The 16,570-nt window shown below is 57.5% G+C and overlaps 1 protein-coding gene across 3 annotated transcripts; it reads right to left on the bottom strand.

The window, feature by feature from the left end:
- Positions 1-49: 49 nt before the first annotated feature.
- Positions 50-15,898, bottom strand: ADGRE5 (adhesion G protein-coupled receptor E5). Of its 3 annotated transcripts, XM_082652466.1 has the most exons (20): positions 15,784-15,898; positions 12,322-12,372; positions 11,984-12,103; positions 11,275-11,430; positions 7,818-7,949; positions 7,109-7,255; positions 6,490-6,639; positions 6,355-6,401; positions 6,149-6,226; positions 4,494-4,671; positions 4,303-4,410; positions 3,859-4,082; positions 3,089-3,268; positions 2,075-2,266; positions 1,602-1,828; positions 1,408-1,474; positions 1,182-1,273; positions 928-1,096; positions 737-841; positions 50-652 (listed from the first exon to the last, which is right to left on the bottom strand). In XM_082652466.1, exons 1-20 carry the CDS (start codon positions 15,821-15,823, stop codon positions 623-625), a joined length of 2,493 nt encoding a protein of 830 aa, XP_082508592.1. In that variant the 5' UTR covers positions 15,824-15,898; the 3' UTR covers positions 50-622. The 3 variants fall into 3 exon arrangements, with proteins under 3 accessions (XP_082508592.1, XP_082508593.1, XP_082508594.1); XM_082652467.1 differs by lacking the exon at positions 7,109-7,255; XM_082652468.1 differs by lacking the exons at positions 7,109-7,255; positions 7,818-7,949.
- Between the last annotated feature and the right edge of the window lie 672 nt (positions 15,899-16,570).

The following is a 16,570-nucleotide window of genomic DNA, read 5'->3' as shown; positions in this document are numbered from 1 at the left end:
CATGGGCCTGGTCTCCGAGCCCTTAGCCAGGAAGAAATGCCACTTTCTATGTCAACGTGATATTTAATTTTAAGTGTCAACACTGAAAGCTTTATACAGATAAAAAACATTACACAGTATCCACAGCCTTCACATCAGTGAGAACCCTCTGCCCTGGGGGCAGATGGGCCTCTGTACCATGAGCCTTCGGCCCTGCCCTTCTCCCACCCCTGACCTCAGTCTTAGCTTAACCGGTGCTGAGCCCCAGCACCCTGGCCTCTTGTTCTGTAGCAAAGACAGATGAGCGGGGAGGGCCAGGCTGGGCACAGGAGCCCTCAGTCTGTCTGGGCCTTGTGTGCCAGGGCAAGGGGCTGCAGTCCTGGGCCAGCTTCTGCCCCTGCCCTGGGTCCTGGCTAGGGTGGAGCTGAGAGGCAGCCAGAAGCAGGCCCAGTAGGTCCGGCTCTCCACCCTGGCTGGGTATTCTGGAGTACGGTGCCAGGTGGCAGTTGTCACCCTCCTCTCCATGGTGCGTATGGGGACCAGGGCAGGAGGGAGCAGAGCAGTGGGAGAGGAGAGGAGGTCTTCAGCATGTGCAGGAGCTGCGGAGGCCACGGGAGCCGCTGGCCCGGCCAGGACGGCGCCTTCACATGCCAGACTCTGAGGGCCTGAGGGCCTGGAGAGAAAGGAGCCCCGTGAGAACTGACCCCAGGCCCAGGTGCCTTATGGCCTGCACCCCCGCTCCAGGCTCAGCCCTTACCTGAGTCTGACTCTGGCTGGAGCCAGACCCATAGGTGGATGTGGCGAACTCGGAGTACTTGTTCCCGGTGACCATGCAGGCCCACCTCCGGTACTCCTCCCTCACCTGTGGGGCACAGGGTGCCAGGTCAGGGGAGGAGGGGCCCCGGGACGAGGGTCCCAGCCCCGCCCGCAGCCCGGCCTGCAGCCCGCCTTCTTGTTGAGGAGGCAGTGCAGCACAAAGAGGAGGAGGCCCTGCAGGCTGTTGAGGACGCTGAAGACGTAGCACAGCACCCAGCTGCGCTGGTCGAAGAGGAACAGGCCGAAGACCCAGGTGCAGCCCAACACAAAGAGCTGGGCGATGGCGGTGATGGTCAGCACCCTGTGGGGAGGCGGGCAGTTGCCGCGTAAGGCCCTCGCCTCACACACCCACTCCTGCCAGGCCCCCTCCCTGCCCCTGCTCTCACCTGGCCTTCTTTAGTTTCTTTATGTCTGGGTTGATTTCAGAAAACTTCTGAGTGAGCTTCCAGACAGTAATCACGAAGATGACAGCATTGCACTGGGTGGGGAGCACAGAATTCGGATTAGGGGGTGTCCTTGGAGCTCACAGGGAGAAAGCCGGTGGAGCCGGCTCAGTGTGGAGCCAAGCACCTCAGGTTTCCACAGGTGTGGGGTGGGGAGTGAGGCAGTTACCAAAACGATGAAGGTCACAGGTCCCAGGAAGCTCCAGAGGAAGCCGTTGGCGTGGTCCAACCAGCAGCTGGGCGAGAAGGGAGGGGTCTGGTCAGCACCCAGTAAGCCCAGAGGGCGGGGTCACAGGCGAGCAGGGGCACTGTGTTTGGGTGCAGCCTCCACGCCCTGGCCCTCTCCCACCACCTCGCACTCACTACTGGGGGCGGCCGTAGCCCTGGCTCTTGATGGCTGCCGAGACGGCCACGATGAACAGCGGCACGCCGTAGCCGATCAGGCACAGCCAGCGCTTTCTCAGGCCTTGGCCTTGGAACACGCGCACCACGAGGAAGTAGAGCTCCACGCCCTCGAGGCTCATCCAGCAGAAGGCGGCCAGGAAGCAGTAGTGCAGCATCGCGGCCACCAGGCGGCAGCGCAGCCCAACCTGCGGGGCGGGGGCGGGGCGGAGGGACAGGTGACGTCAGCGATGGGCGGGCCCGACGCCGGATGGCAGGCGGAGTCAGGGCGTGGCCGTGCGGGGTTTAAAGCGGGCGAATGGGCGGGGCCCTGGGCTTCTCGGGCCCGACCACCGGACCCAGCTGGGAGTGGGCGGGGCTATTCCACTCAGGGCCCTCGCAGGTAGGTCTAGCGCTCAGGCGAGAGTGGGGCCTTCCACGGGGCGGGGCCTCACCTGGCCGCCTTCGTTCTCGATGCCCGCCAGGAAGATGGTAGAGCCCACGAAGAGGCAGATGCAGAGGTGCAGGTGCACCGTGGTGCGCGAGCCCTGGATGGGCCGCACCAGCAGGAAGGTGAGAATGCACAGCAGCAGGCAGACCAGCGACAAAGCCAGTCCCACCTTGGTGATCAGGGCCAGCTTCCAGTCCTGGATGCAGGACGGGGTGGGCGGGACTCGATTAGTGCTCTGAGGCCTTCCTGCCCTCCTTGTGGGCCCCACCACCAGCAGGCACCTGGGACCTGGCCTGTAGGACTCTGATCAGTGGCTCATCTCCCCCCCACCTCTTCTGCCATCAACATCTGAGTAAACCTGCTGTGTCTCATCCTAAATACCGCCCCCCCGACCCCCATGGGTGCAGCAGGGATCCCTAGTTCTTCCGGATGGGCTTCTCCACTACACACCCAGACAGCTCTCCTGAGAACGTCCCCAGTGAGGCCTCAATGGCTGCAACCTTCTTTCCCAACACTGATGAGCCCATCTCTCTGACCCTCATCTCTATCTCATCTCTTGCCCCTCCTACACCTGGCCACACCTATGAGCTCCTCAAAACCCACGTTTTTGTCCTTCTTGGGCCTTGGGCCTGGACCACCAGCCTCCCCTCCTCTGCCTGGCCCATTCCAGGTACTCACATGGCCCAGCGTATCTATGGGTCCCTCTGAGGCCACATACAGAAAGCTGTGCTCCCTCAGGAGCTTTTAGGGATATTTAACAACTTGTTAGGGGGTGAGCGGTCAGAGGGGCACCGGCTGGAGCAGGGCCTGCAGTGCCAGGCCACTCTGTTTAGTTGCTGGGTCATGTGGAGGTCTGGGGGGGTCCCAGGGAAGGCGCTGGGAGGTGTGGTGTAGGGCCGCCTGGGCTGTGCAGCCATACAGAATCAGGTGGACCGTACCCCCAAGAACCGGCTGCCTGTCTCACCGAAGCCAACCGTGCCCCCTGTGGGCTTTTGCGGATGGCCCCTGGTCTGCTCACCTCCACATCGTAGTGCGCCATGAGGATGGCAAAGCTGCTCAGGTGATTGCATTGGCAGGTGGTGCTGCCATTCCCGCTGCCCAGCGTCTGGCAGCCCGAGGTGGACCAGTACCCTCTCCTGTTGCTGTCACTCCTCCAGAAGGCGCAGATCAGCTCCTGCCTTGTCCCGGGCATCTCCCACTGTGAGCAGGTAGGGGCGGTGGTAGAGGTTAGCCTGGATCCCACTCTTGGGTACTGGGCTTGGGTTGAACCCAAAGAGGGCTGTTTTTCATTTGGCCTTTATCTACTGAGCACCTACTGTGTGCGTCAGGCCAGGGGACACGGGAGTAAACAGGGCAGACACAAGTCCCTGTCCTTCTGGGGCTGACATACTAGTGGGGGAGACAGACAGAAAATAATAAACCTAATAAATTTTCAATAAGTAAACTAGATAGTGTGTTAGAAGGTGCTGAGTTCAAAAGAAAGAAAGAAAAGAGCAAAGGGAAAAGGTGAGGCGTGATTACAGATTGTAATTTAAAATAAGCAGGTCAGGGAAGGCCTAGAAAAGGAGGTGACATTTGAACAAAGACTGGAGACAGGTAAAGGACTGAGTCATGTGGAGGAAAGGTGTCCCAGGCAGAGGGCACAGCAAGTGCAAAGGCCCTGAGATACCTGTAAGGAAGGAGCAGAGTGGGTGGAAGTGGGGAAACAAAGGCTGCAGAGGGACCACGGTGACCTTGGCCATGGGGTGAGCAGTAGGGCTGAACCCCCCTCCCCACCCAAGGACTCACAGGGTGGGAGAAGGCGAAGGTGACCTTGGAGTTGAGTTTATCTGTGTTCGTGTTGCTCAGAAAGACCAAGTTGACGGCTGAAAGAAGCCTGAGCTGGGCACCGCGGACAGGACTTTCGTAGATCTCTTTCAGCTCGGTTTGCTTCTCCAAGTCCAGGTCCAAAGAGGCATTGGCCAGCAATTTCTGCATGTTCGGGCTGGAGAGGATTCCTACCACGGTGGGACCTGGGGGACAGACACGCTGGCTACCTTCTGCTCTGCTTCCTTCTGTGCCCCATCCTCCCTCCTAAGATGTCTAATTCAGGCTCACCAGTCCACTGTGATGCCTGGAGTCCCTCCCCATGGGTCAGTTTTCAGTTGCTGCATATTCGGAATCTCACCCCTAGCCATATCCCAGCTTCTCCATCCCTCTCCCTCAGGTGCCCACTCCGGATCCTGCCATTACCGGACTTCTCGGCTCCAGCTGCCACGGCCCAGTCCAGCAGCATCCGTGCCTGGCTCTGGCCCACGGTGATGTTTCCATTCCCCTGCTCCTGGACCATCAGGGACAGCTCTGAGGGGACAGGGGGCAGTGATCAGGGGCTCTGGGTGTATGAGGGGGGCCTGGGGCTGGGGCGGAGCAGGACGGGGTCTCACCTGTGTCCCCAGGAGAATGGTAGATGAAGGGGCCATTAGACATGGCTTTGGCCAGGGTCCTCAGGATTTGTTCAAGGCCTGAGAACAGGTAGGTGGCTGTGTGGTGCCTGGAAGACAGGTCCAAGGCCTCCAGGTCCCCTGGGGTTTTCAACAGGTCATCCAGTGACATGATGAGGTACTGTGGGTGTTGGGTGACAGCTGCTGGGTCATTGCACCACAGGGGCTGCCTGAAGGACCCTGATCTCACCTCCCCTCACCCCGCCCCCACAACTGGGGTACACACTGGAGAACCACCTGGGTTGCCTGGGGGACAGACACAGGGGAATCTTCAAGACACTGCAGTAGCCAGAAGACAAGTAAGGGGACTGAGTATATGCCTGCGTGCACGTATTATAACAACGACAGCGCTTAACATTTATCAGGCACAGGCCCTTTCCTGCCCCAGAACGGTTGCCCCGAGCCACAGGTGTCGCTTGAAATATGGCTCCACGTTGAAATGGTAATAGTTTGAATCTATTGGGTTATATGCAATTTTCACATTAATTTCACTTGTTTACTTTTACTCTTAAATTTATTCTTTACTTTTATATCTTATTATTTTTTATTTTTATTTTGCGGTACGTGGGCCTCTCCCTGTTGTGGCCTCTCCCGTTGCGGAGCACAGGCTCCGGACGCACAGGCTCAGTGGCCATGGCTCACGGGCGCAGCCGCTCCGCGGCATGTGGGATCTTCCCGGACCGGGGCGCGAACCCGCGTCCCCTGCATCGGCAGGTGGACTCAAACACTGTGCCACCAGGGAAGCCCTACTTTTATATTTTAAAAATGTAGCTACAGGAAAATTTTAAATGACACAAGGGGCTCACATGTTTCTCTCTCTCTCTCTCTCTCTTTTTTAATACTTATTTATTTTGGCTGCACCGGGTCTTGGGTGCAGCACATGGGATCTTTGTACGGCATGCGGCATCTTTAGTTGGGGCATGAGGACTCTTACTAGTTGCGGCATGCATGCGGGATCTCGTTCCCCAACCAGGGAACCCAGGCCCCCTGCATTGGGAGTGTGGAGTGTTACCCACTGGACCACCAGGGAAGTTCCTCATATATTTCTCTTTTTAAAAGTTATTATTATTATTTTTTAGGGGCTCAATATTTCTACCAGGCTAAGGACATATGCCAAAGCTTACGTATACTGCTTATACTGTGTGCCAGGCACTATTCTTTGAGCCTTACTTCTATTAGTTCATTTAAACCTTTTCACCACCTGTATGAAGCAGGCACCATTTATGAAGTGAGGAGACAGGCCCAGAGAGGGGGAGTCACTTGCCTGAGGTCACACAGCAGGAAGTGGCAGCGGGTAGGATGGGGTGTATTTGAACCTTGAGGCCTGGCTCCAGAGGTGAAATTCTCAACTGCTTCATTCTATTGCCATTATATCCCTCTCAAATGTGTGTGTGTGTGTGTGTGTGTGTGTGTGTGTGTGTGTGTGTACATTTTGGGGTGTGTATGTATGTCTGTGTTTGTACAATGTATATATATGGTGTGTGTGTATATTGTGCATACAGACACAGAGGCCCCTGCTTGGGCATCTCCACTCACACTGAAGCATCTTCCAGCCACCCCATACTGTCCTGGGGTTCCCCCCCAGGGCCTGCCCTTACCTGGATGGTTTCCTGAGGCAAGGCTGAGTTGAAGTCTATGCTCATTTTCTGGACTCTTTCAAAGAAGTCAGAGAGACTCTGGAGAGAGGGGAGAGAAGGGGGGTCAGAGAACCTCATCCTGGATGGGGGAGCTTGGGGAAAATGGGTGGACAGGGTGAGCTGGGTGGAAGATTTCCTGTCTCCTGTTCCCTGCTGGGGCCACTCACCTGGCTCTTGATTTCAGGGGGTGCGGTCCAGGTGGGGAAGGAGATCTCTGCAGGGGACAGGACAGCAGTTCATTAGGTGTGAGAGTGTCTGTGCTTGTTGTAGGAGGGGGTCTGGGGTCAGGTCAGGACAGGTACCTTCGCAGGAGATGGTGCCCATTTGCTTATCCTGGAATCCGGGTTTGGGCACCCAGCCTTGGCGGCACCGACACGTGTATGAACCCACGTTGTTGACGCAGATGGTGGAGTTGTGACACTGATGCTGCCCGGAGCTGCACTCATCCATATCTGGGGACACGAAGAAGGGGGTCTGGCTCTGTCCCAGCCCTGATGAGGCCCCTCTCCTCTCTGTGCCCCTCTTTTTCCCATATCAGTGCCCCCTCCCACGCCCGGAGGTGATGCCACCTGCTGACTGCACATCATCGAACGGTGGACGCTGAGGTTATTTACGGGAAGTGTGCGGAGTTCTGCCACATAGCAGGTGGGCCCCATACAGATAGGCAGGTTGTGAAAATACTGAAGTATCTTCGTCTCAGTAATTAGCTGCTGCCTGGAGTCCCTGGGAGCTTATCTCTTGGCACCCCAGCTCCTTCTCCAGGACCCCCAGATGTTTTGACATTTAGCCCCCAAAAATTAATGCCTGGCACAGCAGGGCTCCCCCAGCATTCTTTCTGTTTGGTTTGGGTGGGTGCCACTGAATATGTGATCAGATGTTTTAAGTGTGGGTCTCCAAGAACATAGCATCTGAGCTCTGAACCTTCGCAGACAGTGTTGTTTGGGCTGCTGGGGGCCCCAGGAACTGGCTTCCAGCCTGGACGGCAGTGGCACTTATAGGTGCCCACGAGGTTGAAGCAGTGGCTGGAGTTGTGGCATGGGTTTCTCCCCGAGGTACATTCATTCACATCTGAGGACAAAGCCAGAGGGTCAGATGCCCCCACTTCCACTTCTCACTGTAAGCTGGGCTTATCACTGCCCAGCACCAAGGACCCCACTGTGATTGCACGTGCCATCACCTGGTGACCTTCAACTTCACCCTCAAAGCACCTTAAGGTAGCCTCCCTGCAAGATGGGCATGGCAGGGGCCATGGTCCCCACTTTATAGTAAAACCAGGAGGGAGACTGAGTCGTGGGGTCTGGAAGTCCAGCCCTGGACTGAGGTTCCCCTTCTGGGAACAGGAAGTGACAGCTTCCTCTGCTCGAATGTGACAGGTGAGGAAGGGGCGAGGTCTGGGGATGTTCACAGGGGCAGGGAACTCCACAAGGGAACCCCAGGCCCAGAAGGCTCTGCCGCCTCCCTGGCCTGTGGTGGGACCTTTCGGGGAGGCGAATCCTTGGGCAGGGCCCGGGCAGGCCCTTGGCATTGCAGGAACCTGAGGCTCTTCTCCCTCCTCCTCAGGCTCCAGGGACCACCTCGACTCCTTCTTCAGCTCCAGGCCAGCCTCACACTGTCTTCCCAGGGCCTCTACCTGTGCAATGTCTTGGGTCCTCCAGGTTGAGCTTCAAGCCAGGTGGGCACCGGCAGATGTAGCTGCCCGGCGTGTTGATGCAGACACTGCGGCCTTTACAGACTTTGGGTTTCTGCTGACATTCATCCACATCTGCAAGGGAAAGGAGACGACGATGGATGCCTGCAGCTGTGGACAGCCTTCCGGGCCCACTCTCTCTCCGTCGGTGAGTGGGTCTTTTCTAATTCACATGGAGGCATCCCGTGGGTGAGCATGGTGGCCCAGATGTTCTGTTGTCCAGACGTGGCCAGGAGTGACCCAAGTCCTCCCCCGTCTGCCGGCTCTGGCTCTCTCAGCCTCCCTGGGAAGCTCCCAGCTGTGGTGGGGACATCACAGCTGCTTGTGTCCCAGCCTAAGGATTTGGACACAGGCCTGGGCGTGCCTTCCTGGGAACCGAGTGCAGGAGAAATGCTGTGTTCCCTGAGCAGGGAGGCCTCATCTTGGCTCCCGGTGGTGGGCTTTGTCCTGACTCCCCCAGAGGGAGTGCTGTCAGCTGAGTTCTCCTTGGATCCTGGTGACCCTGGCGGGACAGCACTCTCCTGTCCACGCTAACTCTGAGACTCCAGCTCCATGGAGATGCCCCAAGACCCACCCCTGAGCCACGCCCCTCAAGGACGAGGCTTTTGGGCAGTGGCACAGAAAATGAGGGTGATGCCGGAAAGGCCAGGGCCACCTGGACAGTGGGCACCAGGCTGTGCTGGACAGTGGGGCTGACGTCTGGCCAGGCAGCCTTGGGCCTCTGAAGGGGCCTTTTTCTGATTCCCACGAAGGCATCGCCTAGATTGGCAGGAAGTGGTGAGAATCCACGTCTGAGCAAGGCCTGCAGTGGGCAATGGCTGGGTGGCTGGAGCAGGGAGCAGGTGTCATGCATGAAGGGTGGCAGGTGTTTCTGTCATCTTGGCCCTTGGCCTCTCACCTGGGACGTAGACCCGTGGACCCTGCTGAGTGGGGCTCAGCCTCCGTCTTCTGTCCCCACGTGGTCTGGGTCATCGTGGGGCCTGGGTTGATCTCTTCGGTAGAGGGTCAGGCCAGGGGCAATGGTCCCTGATGACAACCTCTCCTGTCATCTGGTCCAGATGGGAGCCTCTTTGTTCATCTGATTCTTCCAGTGTGTTGGGGGCTCGATGTCACCCTGCCCACCCCTGACACAACGTCCTCCCAGGCCCCAGTCATCAGAGCTGCCTCAGGTCCGTGAACTGGAATTACTGGGGAGGGTCAGGGTGGAGCCTTGTGTGGGGAAATAGATGGAAGCTGAGTGGCTGAGAATTGGGGTCAGGGTGCCAGGAGGCATCTCTTCCAGGCAGGTTGCTGAGCCAGGGCAGGGCTGGCCAGGGACGGTGGACCTGTCCTTGAATCTCCCTCCTCCCGCATTTCTGGACAGGGTCCCAGGGTCCCCCATGGCCCAGGGGGTCTGAGAGGGCCCCAGAGGGGCAGGTCTCCTCCCAGCAGTCACTAAGAGCGGCGAAGAGGGCAGATACTGTGCTGGAACACACGGTGCTGTGACCTCATTGAGTATCTTGAATGCCAGCCACTCTTTTGTGTCATGCAAATAAGATGCCAGGTGGCCGGGGGGATGTTCCAAACATCTGGAAGTGACCCTCTGCAAAGGGTTCTGAGCCTTGGGGTTCAGAGAGGGTTGGGAGATGAGGTACGTGCACAAGACGGCCCTCTGATGCCTGGAGAAAGTGGGATGAGGAACCCAGGGAGCAGCCCGTGTCTCCTGCCCGTAGCGGACCCCACGGCCAGGACACGGGCGGACACATCCTCAGGTGTGGCAAAGGTTGGAATGCTGAGGAAGGGGTGCACAGACAGTCCAGCTGAGCCAGTCACAGAGCTAGGTCTTCAGGCAGCAAACTCTGGTCCAAACCAGCAGGCTGCTCTCTCGCAGTCACCCTCCTTGAGGTCCGTAGAGCTCCCTCTCACACCTCACTCTTGTTCATCTGTGTCTCTGCAGGGGCTCACAACAGTGGGTGGGTGGCACCCCCAGCCAAGGCACACTGAGTGGGCTCCATGACCACCATGTACAGTTGTGCAGGTTCCTGACTGCACAAGGGTGTCCAGCCAAGGAGGCAAGTGGGAGAGGAAAACCAGCTCACTCTCCATTCCCTAAACACACAGTATTCACCTTGGAGATGAGGGACATTTTTCCAGTTCACGTGAAGGTTCTAGCCAGGCCACAGGTTTCAAGCACAGCATACCCCCACAGAGGCCCCTGTGGACCAGCAGCACCTCCACATAGATGCAGGTCCTCTCTTCCCTCCCACCAGGGAGGCTCTGCCGCCCTCCCTCTGCAGGGCAGGAGGGAAGGCGCTGGGACCAAGGTAGCCGCAGGGTGGGCCTGTGGACCCTACTCAGGGTCCTCTGGACCCTGGGTTCAGCCTCTTCCTCACCTCCCACCTTCCCCTCCCCGTCCTCAGTATTCGCGTCTAATCCCCTCTCTGGACCCCTCTCTGGAGTCGTGGCTCCTGTCTGTCCACTGCTGGCCCCATCTGCCCCTTTCCCTGCCTGCCTGCCCCCTCTGGAAAGGGGGCAAAACCTGGTGATGTGTGGAGACCAGGCTCCTCCGGGGTCCCTGGTAAGGAGATGGACTGGGACAGCTACTCGCGAGCACCCACCGTGGGGCACAAACCACAGGGATGCCCGTCCTGGAAAGGGTACATTAACTCATAATCATTATAATTTAAAAACCCAACAGCCATCACTGTTTTGTGTTTTGTGATCTCCTATGCCTTCCTGGCAATTCTATGAGGTAATAAGCGCCATTGGTCACCCCCTTTTTACAGATGGGTAAACCGAGGCACAGAGAGGTGAAGTAACTTGTCCAAAATCACACAGTTAATAAAAGGCAAAGCTCCTTTTGTTTTTATCTGTAAAAGATAGAGACTCTAAAAAAACAAAACAGGGCCTCCCTGGCGGCGCAGTGGTTGAGAGTCCGCCTGCCGATGCAGGGGACACGGGTTCGTGCCCCGGTCCGGGAAGATCCCACATGCCGCAGAGCGGCTGGGCCCGTGAGCCATGGCCGCTGAGCCTGTGCGTCCGGAGCCTGTGCTCCGCAACGGGAGAGGCCACGGCAGTGAGAGGCCCGCGTACCGCAAAACAAAAACAAAAACAAAAAAAGCCATACTCTCGCAATAGTATTATCACATCCCACATGTTAACGGTGATTTCTGAATAAGTATCCTGGCCAGTGTCACACACACAGCTATCAGGTGGCAAAGCCAGGATTTGGGTCCCTGGCTCATGCCGCCCTGCCTCTCTGTGCAGGTGGGAAAGGCACAAGTACATCTGTCCCAACTCAGACCTGGGTGCTACACCTGTAACCAAAGCCCTGACCCCTGGATGCTACAGGAATGCCTCAGTATTTGGGTGACCCCAAACCTCATGGATGGAGAAGTGGAAGATGCAGGGTCATTCTTACCTCGACACGTGTTCTCACTCTCATTCTTGAACACTGTTGCCCCAGAAGTAAGCTCATATCCTGGGATGCACATGCAGTCATAGCCCCCTTCCGTGTTCTGGCAGTCTGCTAATTTTCCACAGGACACTGTCAAGGGTGGTCCGCACTCGTTGATGTCTGGAACACAGCAGGGCAAAGGGTCACCTCCCAAAGGCGTGAGTTTGGTCAGGGCAGAGATCCCCATCCCCTACCTGGCTCCCCAGCACTGGTCCTGATGGCTAATCAGTGTCTTTTTAGAAAGAATTAGACTCTCAGGCAATACTGCTGAGGCTGGGCTGCGGCTGGAGCAAGCCATTCCTGAAGCTTGTGCAATCAGCTCTGCTCTTCTTGGCCCTCTGGCTGGCACCCCAGATTGGGACACCGTGGGAAGTGCTGAAGTGGGGGGTGGGTGGAAGCTCTGCATCCCCCTCCTCAGTCCTGAAAGGGCAAACTGAGGCACAGACTCCAGACTCCTGGAGACCCAGCTCCTCTCTCTCTCCAGGAGGCCATGTTTATTCATGTCTCATCTCTCCACCTCTCTCATAGCTTTTCCTTTCTCTTTTTTCTGTCCTTGATGATGGTCCTGAGGAGAAAGGCTGAAGCCCCCAACCAACACCCATGTCCCCCCACGGGCATTGGACTGCACCCCACAATCTCTGCATGTCCCTCCATCACCCCCAAGCCTCTGTACCATCACAGCTGCCGAAGATGTCGGTGAAGATCCCCCCAGATGAAGAACTGAATCCCGGAGCGCAGCGGCAGGTGATGCCACGGACACATGAGGAGTTTGCAGGGCACCGCCCAGCACAGGCTGTGGGGATGGAGACCTTGGTCAGAACGTGAGGGCTGAGTCAGGGACTGGGGAGGGGGGCAGGATCATCTCCATAAGAAGGGGTGTTGGGGAGGCATGACCCTGGCCTTCCCCCTGCAACAGGCCTCTCTCCTGTTTGGGCTGAGGGGGGTGGGTGAGGGTCTAGGGCCCCTTCCCCAGGCTCCGGCTGTGGACTGAGTTGCTCCCAGCAGACTCACCCGTGGTGTTCCGGGACCCAGCTTCCGACAGAGTCAGCAAGACACACAGCACTGGAACAGAGAAGGGGAGGGTCAAGGGGGTCACCAGAGCAGGGAAGGGCAGATGCAATGCTAAGAGAGAAGCAACTGTGGAAAGGGGGCTGTTGGCCCCTCCCAGGCTTGGGCTCTGTCCGTTGCTCAAGGAGAGAGTGAGTACGTGGCACCTCCCAGAGATTGGACACCCATGGCCAGAGGCTCTGCCACCTGTCACCTGGAGGTGGGTTTCAGAAACTGAGGGATGGAGAAGGGGCCCAAGCACCGAGGGGGTCCTGGCTCCCACGGACCTGTGGGCTCTGTCGGCAACAGTTCAGCAAACACTCTGGAGCCTGGCAGCCACAGTTCAAATTCTGGACTGTGGTCAGGTTACCTCATCTCTCAGAGCCTCAGCTTCCCCTTCTGTAGAATGGGGATGGTGACGGGACCCATTTCCTAGAGTAGTGTGAGAAGTAAGCCTCCGAATATCACCTGGTGTGTCAAAGTGTTTACTGTCATCAACGTTTCTTTTCTTTTTGAAAAAAAATTATATGAGATTATAGTTGATTTACAATGTTGTGTTAATTTCAGACGTACAGCAAAGTGATTCAGTTACACATATGCATATATTCATTCTTTTTTTTTTTTTTTTTGGCCGCACCGCGAAGAATGTGGAATCTTAGTTCCCCGACCAGGGATCGAACCCACGCCCCCTGAAGTGGAAGCTCAGAATCTTAACCAGTGGACCGCCCGGGAAGTCCCACATGTATTCATTCTTTTTCAGATTCTTTTCTCATAGAGGTTATTGCAGAATATTGAGTAGAGTTCCCCGTGTAACGTTTCTCTGTGTAAGAATGAGGGGGTTGGAGGAAAAGGACTGGGTGTTTTCTCAGATTCTCCCCACCCCCGAATCTAAGATCCTCCAGTCCACACAGCCGTCCTTGGGGACGCAGGTGCATGCACACCACGCCCACAATATCTGTCAGCCCTGATGGCTGTCTTGAGACCCAGTGGTGACATTTCACCCTAGCCTCCCCTGCGCACAGGAAGATGCTGTGGGCTCACGTTGGGGGTGGTGCTGGACGAGCACCTCCTCCCCGGTTGTACCTGCTGCTCAGGGGCACCCCACTCTCGGGGCCTCCTCAAGTCATCCGGGGCTTTAGAGATGGGGATCTCCTCACGGTTCACCAGAGACAGACAAGAAGACAGAGATGGAGAGAAAACAGAGATGAGAGAGAGGGAGAAAGAAACAGAGACAGAGAGATGAGGAGAGACAGATGGAGAGAAACAGAAGTTAAGACAGTGATAGAGAGGGACAGAGAAACAGGACACTCAGAGAGAGACAGAAATGGCAGAGATCGGACAGAGAGACACAGACATGGAGATTGAGAGCAAGATAGAGAAAAACAATTAGAAAGGCGGTGGGATGGAAACAGAGGGAAAGGGAGTGAGGGGGTGAGGGCAGCTCAGCGACAGGTGGAGGCATGGGGAGGGCTTGGGGGAGGCGGCCAGTCCCTGCCCACGTGGGAATGCCAGGGAGGCAGCGCAGACCCCAACGATCCTGGGAGACCCAAAAGGGGCGGTGGGCGGAGGGATGGGGGCCGGGAGGAAGGGCAGGCATGAGTCACTTCCTGGGCCAAGGGAACGGATGACTCATAGCCCGTTGCCTTTGGAGGGAGCTCCCAGGGGAATTCTGGGGTCCAGCATCATGCGCAAAGCTTGCGGGGCTGTCAGGGGTGCAGGCTGGAGGGTCCCCTGACCACTCAGCCCCTAGGTCCAAACTTGATACCCCTCGGGCTGGCGGTGGGCAAGAGTCCCTCCCAGAAGCACTCCCAGCCAGGGTAAACTGAGGCTGGAATGTCCTTCCCCTCCCTCGTGTGAGGATTTCTCTCGTCCTCCTCTCTGGTCACCGGGCTTGGCTAGTTTCCCCCTTGGCTGGGGCTCAGTTCTTCTTTGCATGACACACCACAAAATGGCCTTCCCTGGTAGGATGGGACCTGGGCTGATTTGTCCCCAGCTCCCAAAGTCCCCGGTAGCAACTTTCACGTTCACAACTGCCCTGTTTGTGTCCATTCTGCAGATGGATAGACTGAGGCTTGGAGCCCAGAAAAAGATTCAGGAAGAATCTGGTGAACAGAGGAGCTTGGAAAAGGTGGAATTGATGGGGGTCAAGGTTCCCAGTTGCTGCAGGGGGATGGGACGGTTGTTTTGTGCCCTGTGACCTCTGCCTAGGCTGGGCACTGCTTCCCCACCACAGAGGCTCTTGGGCCAGGACTTCTCCATCTGGGTCCTTGGAAGTCGCCCAAACAGGAGCTGGGAGTGGAGCCGCTGGTCATCTGCTCCCAGTCCCATCTGGTTTGCATTCCCCCCGCCGAGCCCTGAGGCGTAAGATTCCTGGGGTGGGGATGGGGCAGTCGTCCTCTCCTTGATCCTCCTGCTAAGGACCCCCCAGTCTACCCCCCAGACCAGCCAGTGAAATAATAATAATAATAAATACCGTTTACTTAATTCTGGGAACCAGGAATAGTTTGCATACGAACTCAGTTCACCTTTAACACAGCCCTATAAAGTGAAGACCAGTCTTGCCACATTTTACAGATGTGGAAAGTGAGATTCAGGGGCTGCGAGATCTGGCTCCGGTGACACACCGCCCCCCATCAGGTGTGCCCCACACAGATTCCAGTTTCTTGCTTCCCAGTCTGGGAGCCACTGGGCTCACGCCCGCCATCCCGGGCCAGCACAGGGAAGCCCGTCCCTGTGGCCTGGGGAAGCTCTGGTTGGTACCCCAAATGCCATTTCTTCATTCTCTTTGTTGCTTGGTCGCCCTGGCAACCAGCTGCCCACGATAACCGGTAGAGCCACCCTGGGTGGGGCGGGAAGGGAGGCCCTGGGGAAGTCGCAGCAAAAGTCAAGTTCAAACCGTCCACTGGCAAAGTCCTTTCCACCCACGGCTGAGTCCAAGCTGGGCCCAGGGGAGCCAGAATGAGGGTCTCTGGGGCTGCCCCATGCCACTGAGACAGTGGGGGACAGGTTGGGGGTACCCCCTCAATGGGGAGGTCCCACCCCAACCCCCCAGCCCTCCAGCGCCGCAGCGCTCCCCTATGCCCGGCTGTCTTCAGGAGTCCCAGCACTCGCTTTTTTCCCCTCTCCTTCCCCAAACCTGTTTCCCCGCTTTGGGAGCGCTCAGAGATTTCTCTGGGAGAGGGGGCAGGCTCTTAGAGCACCCTAAGGGATCCTGCCACGGCTTGGGGGTGCTGGGCACTACCAGCCCCTCTCCCCATGTGCCCTCAGCCCCTGCCTGACCATGTGGCTTCCTCCGGGCCTGGCCCCAGAGCTGCCAGCCGCACTTTGCGTTTCTCCCCGGGGAAGAGGGGGCCGGAGAACCCCATAGTGCTGTCAGGAGCTCCCTTGCTGCCTGCCCCCCACCCCACGGGGCCGCAAAATTCTCACCATGAAAGACGAACAATGCAACGCTGTGAGGGCCTCCCATGGTCTAAGCTGCCTGCAGGGCAAGCAGAAGATAGGGCAGGGCTTCTCTGTGTCTCCAGGCTGGGCAGCTGTGCAGGCTTCCCCAAGGCCCGCCAGCCCTTTATAAAGGCGGGGACAGCCACTGGCCCAGTGCCCTCCCTGGAGCTGGCGGGGCAGCTGAAAACCAACAGGAAAGTGCAGTGAAAACACAGACCCAGGGGCGCTGTGTGTTGCGCGCGGGTGCGCGCGCGCACACACACACACACACTCACACACACTCACACGTGGCACAGAGGCACAACCTGCCCGTTGAGTGTCTGAACTCTCTGGCCCCTGTGTACTCGGATTGGCTGATCCCAGGGGCAAGGAGGAAGTCTTCCTTGTCTGGCATTGAGGTTGGGGAGGAGCCACGTCAGAAATAATAGCTCAGGGCACCCACGTTGGGGGACCACCCTGTGCTCGCTGCCTCGTCGTGCTGAGTCCCCAGGGCCAGCCTCTGAGCTAACAGGACCTTCCTCCTCTGTTTTCCAGATGAAGAAACTGAGGCACAGAGAGGCCAGAGTCCAAAGAAGAGCTGGGGGAGGGGCACAAAGGGGTCCTCACGGATGCCAGGCTGATGCCAAGAAGAGAAACTGCAGAATCTCGGGGCCACCGTGCTCCTGGAGCTGGCCTTTCTGGGTCAGCGTTTCACCTGGTAGGAAACTTATATTTTGGGCATTCCTGGGTACTGCACTAATCAACAGAGAATCACATGATAGGAGAGTTGTTT

The sequence above is a fragment of the Grampus griseus genome (genome assembly GCF_964374135.1).
Source record: "Grampus griseus genome assembly, chromosome: 3".
Lineage (NCBI taxonomy): Eukaryota > Metazoa > Chordata > Mammalia > Artiodactyla > Delphinidae > Grampus > Grampus griseus.
The sequence above is the reverse complement of the archived record's forward strand: the minus strand, read 5'-3'. Positions and strand labels throughout refer to the sequence as shown.

Coding starts and splice junctions, on each gene's coding strand:
- ADGRE5 (XM_082652466.1), bottom strand. CDS start 15,823: ATGGGAGGCCCTCACAGCGTTGCATTGTTCGTCTTTCATG. Junction 12,104..12,321: donor TGGGTCCCGGAACACCACGG/GTGAGTCTGCTG, acceptor CCATCCCCACAG/CCTGTGCTGGGCGGTGCCCT. Junction 4,411..4,493: donor CCATTCTCCTGGGGACACAG/GTGAGACCCCGT, acceptor CTGTCCCCTCAG/AGCTGTCCCTGATGGTCCAG.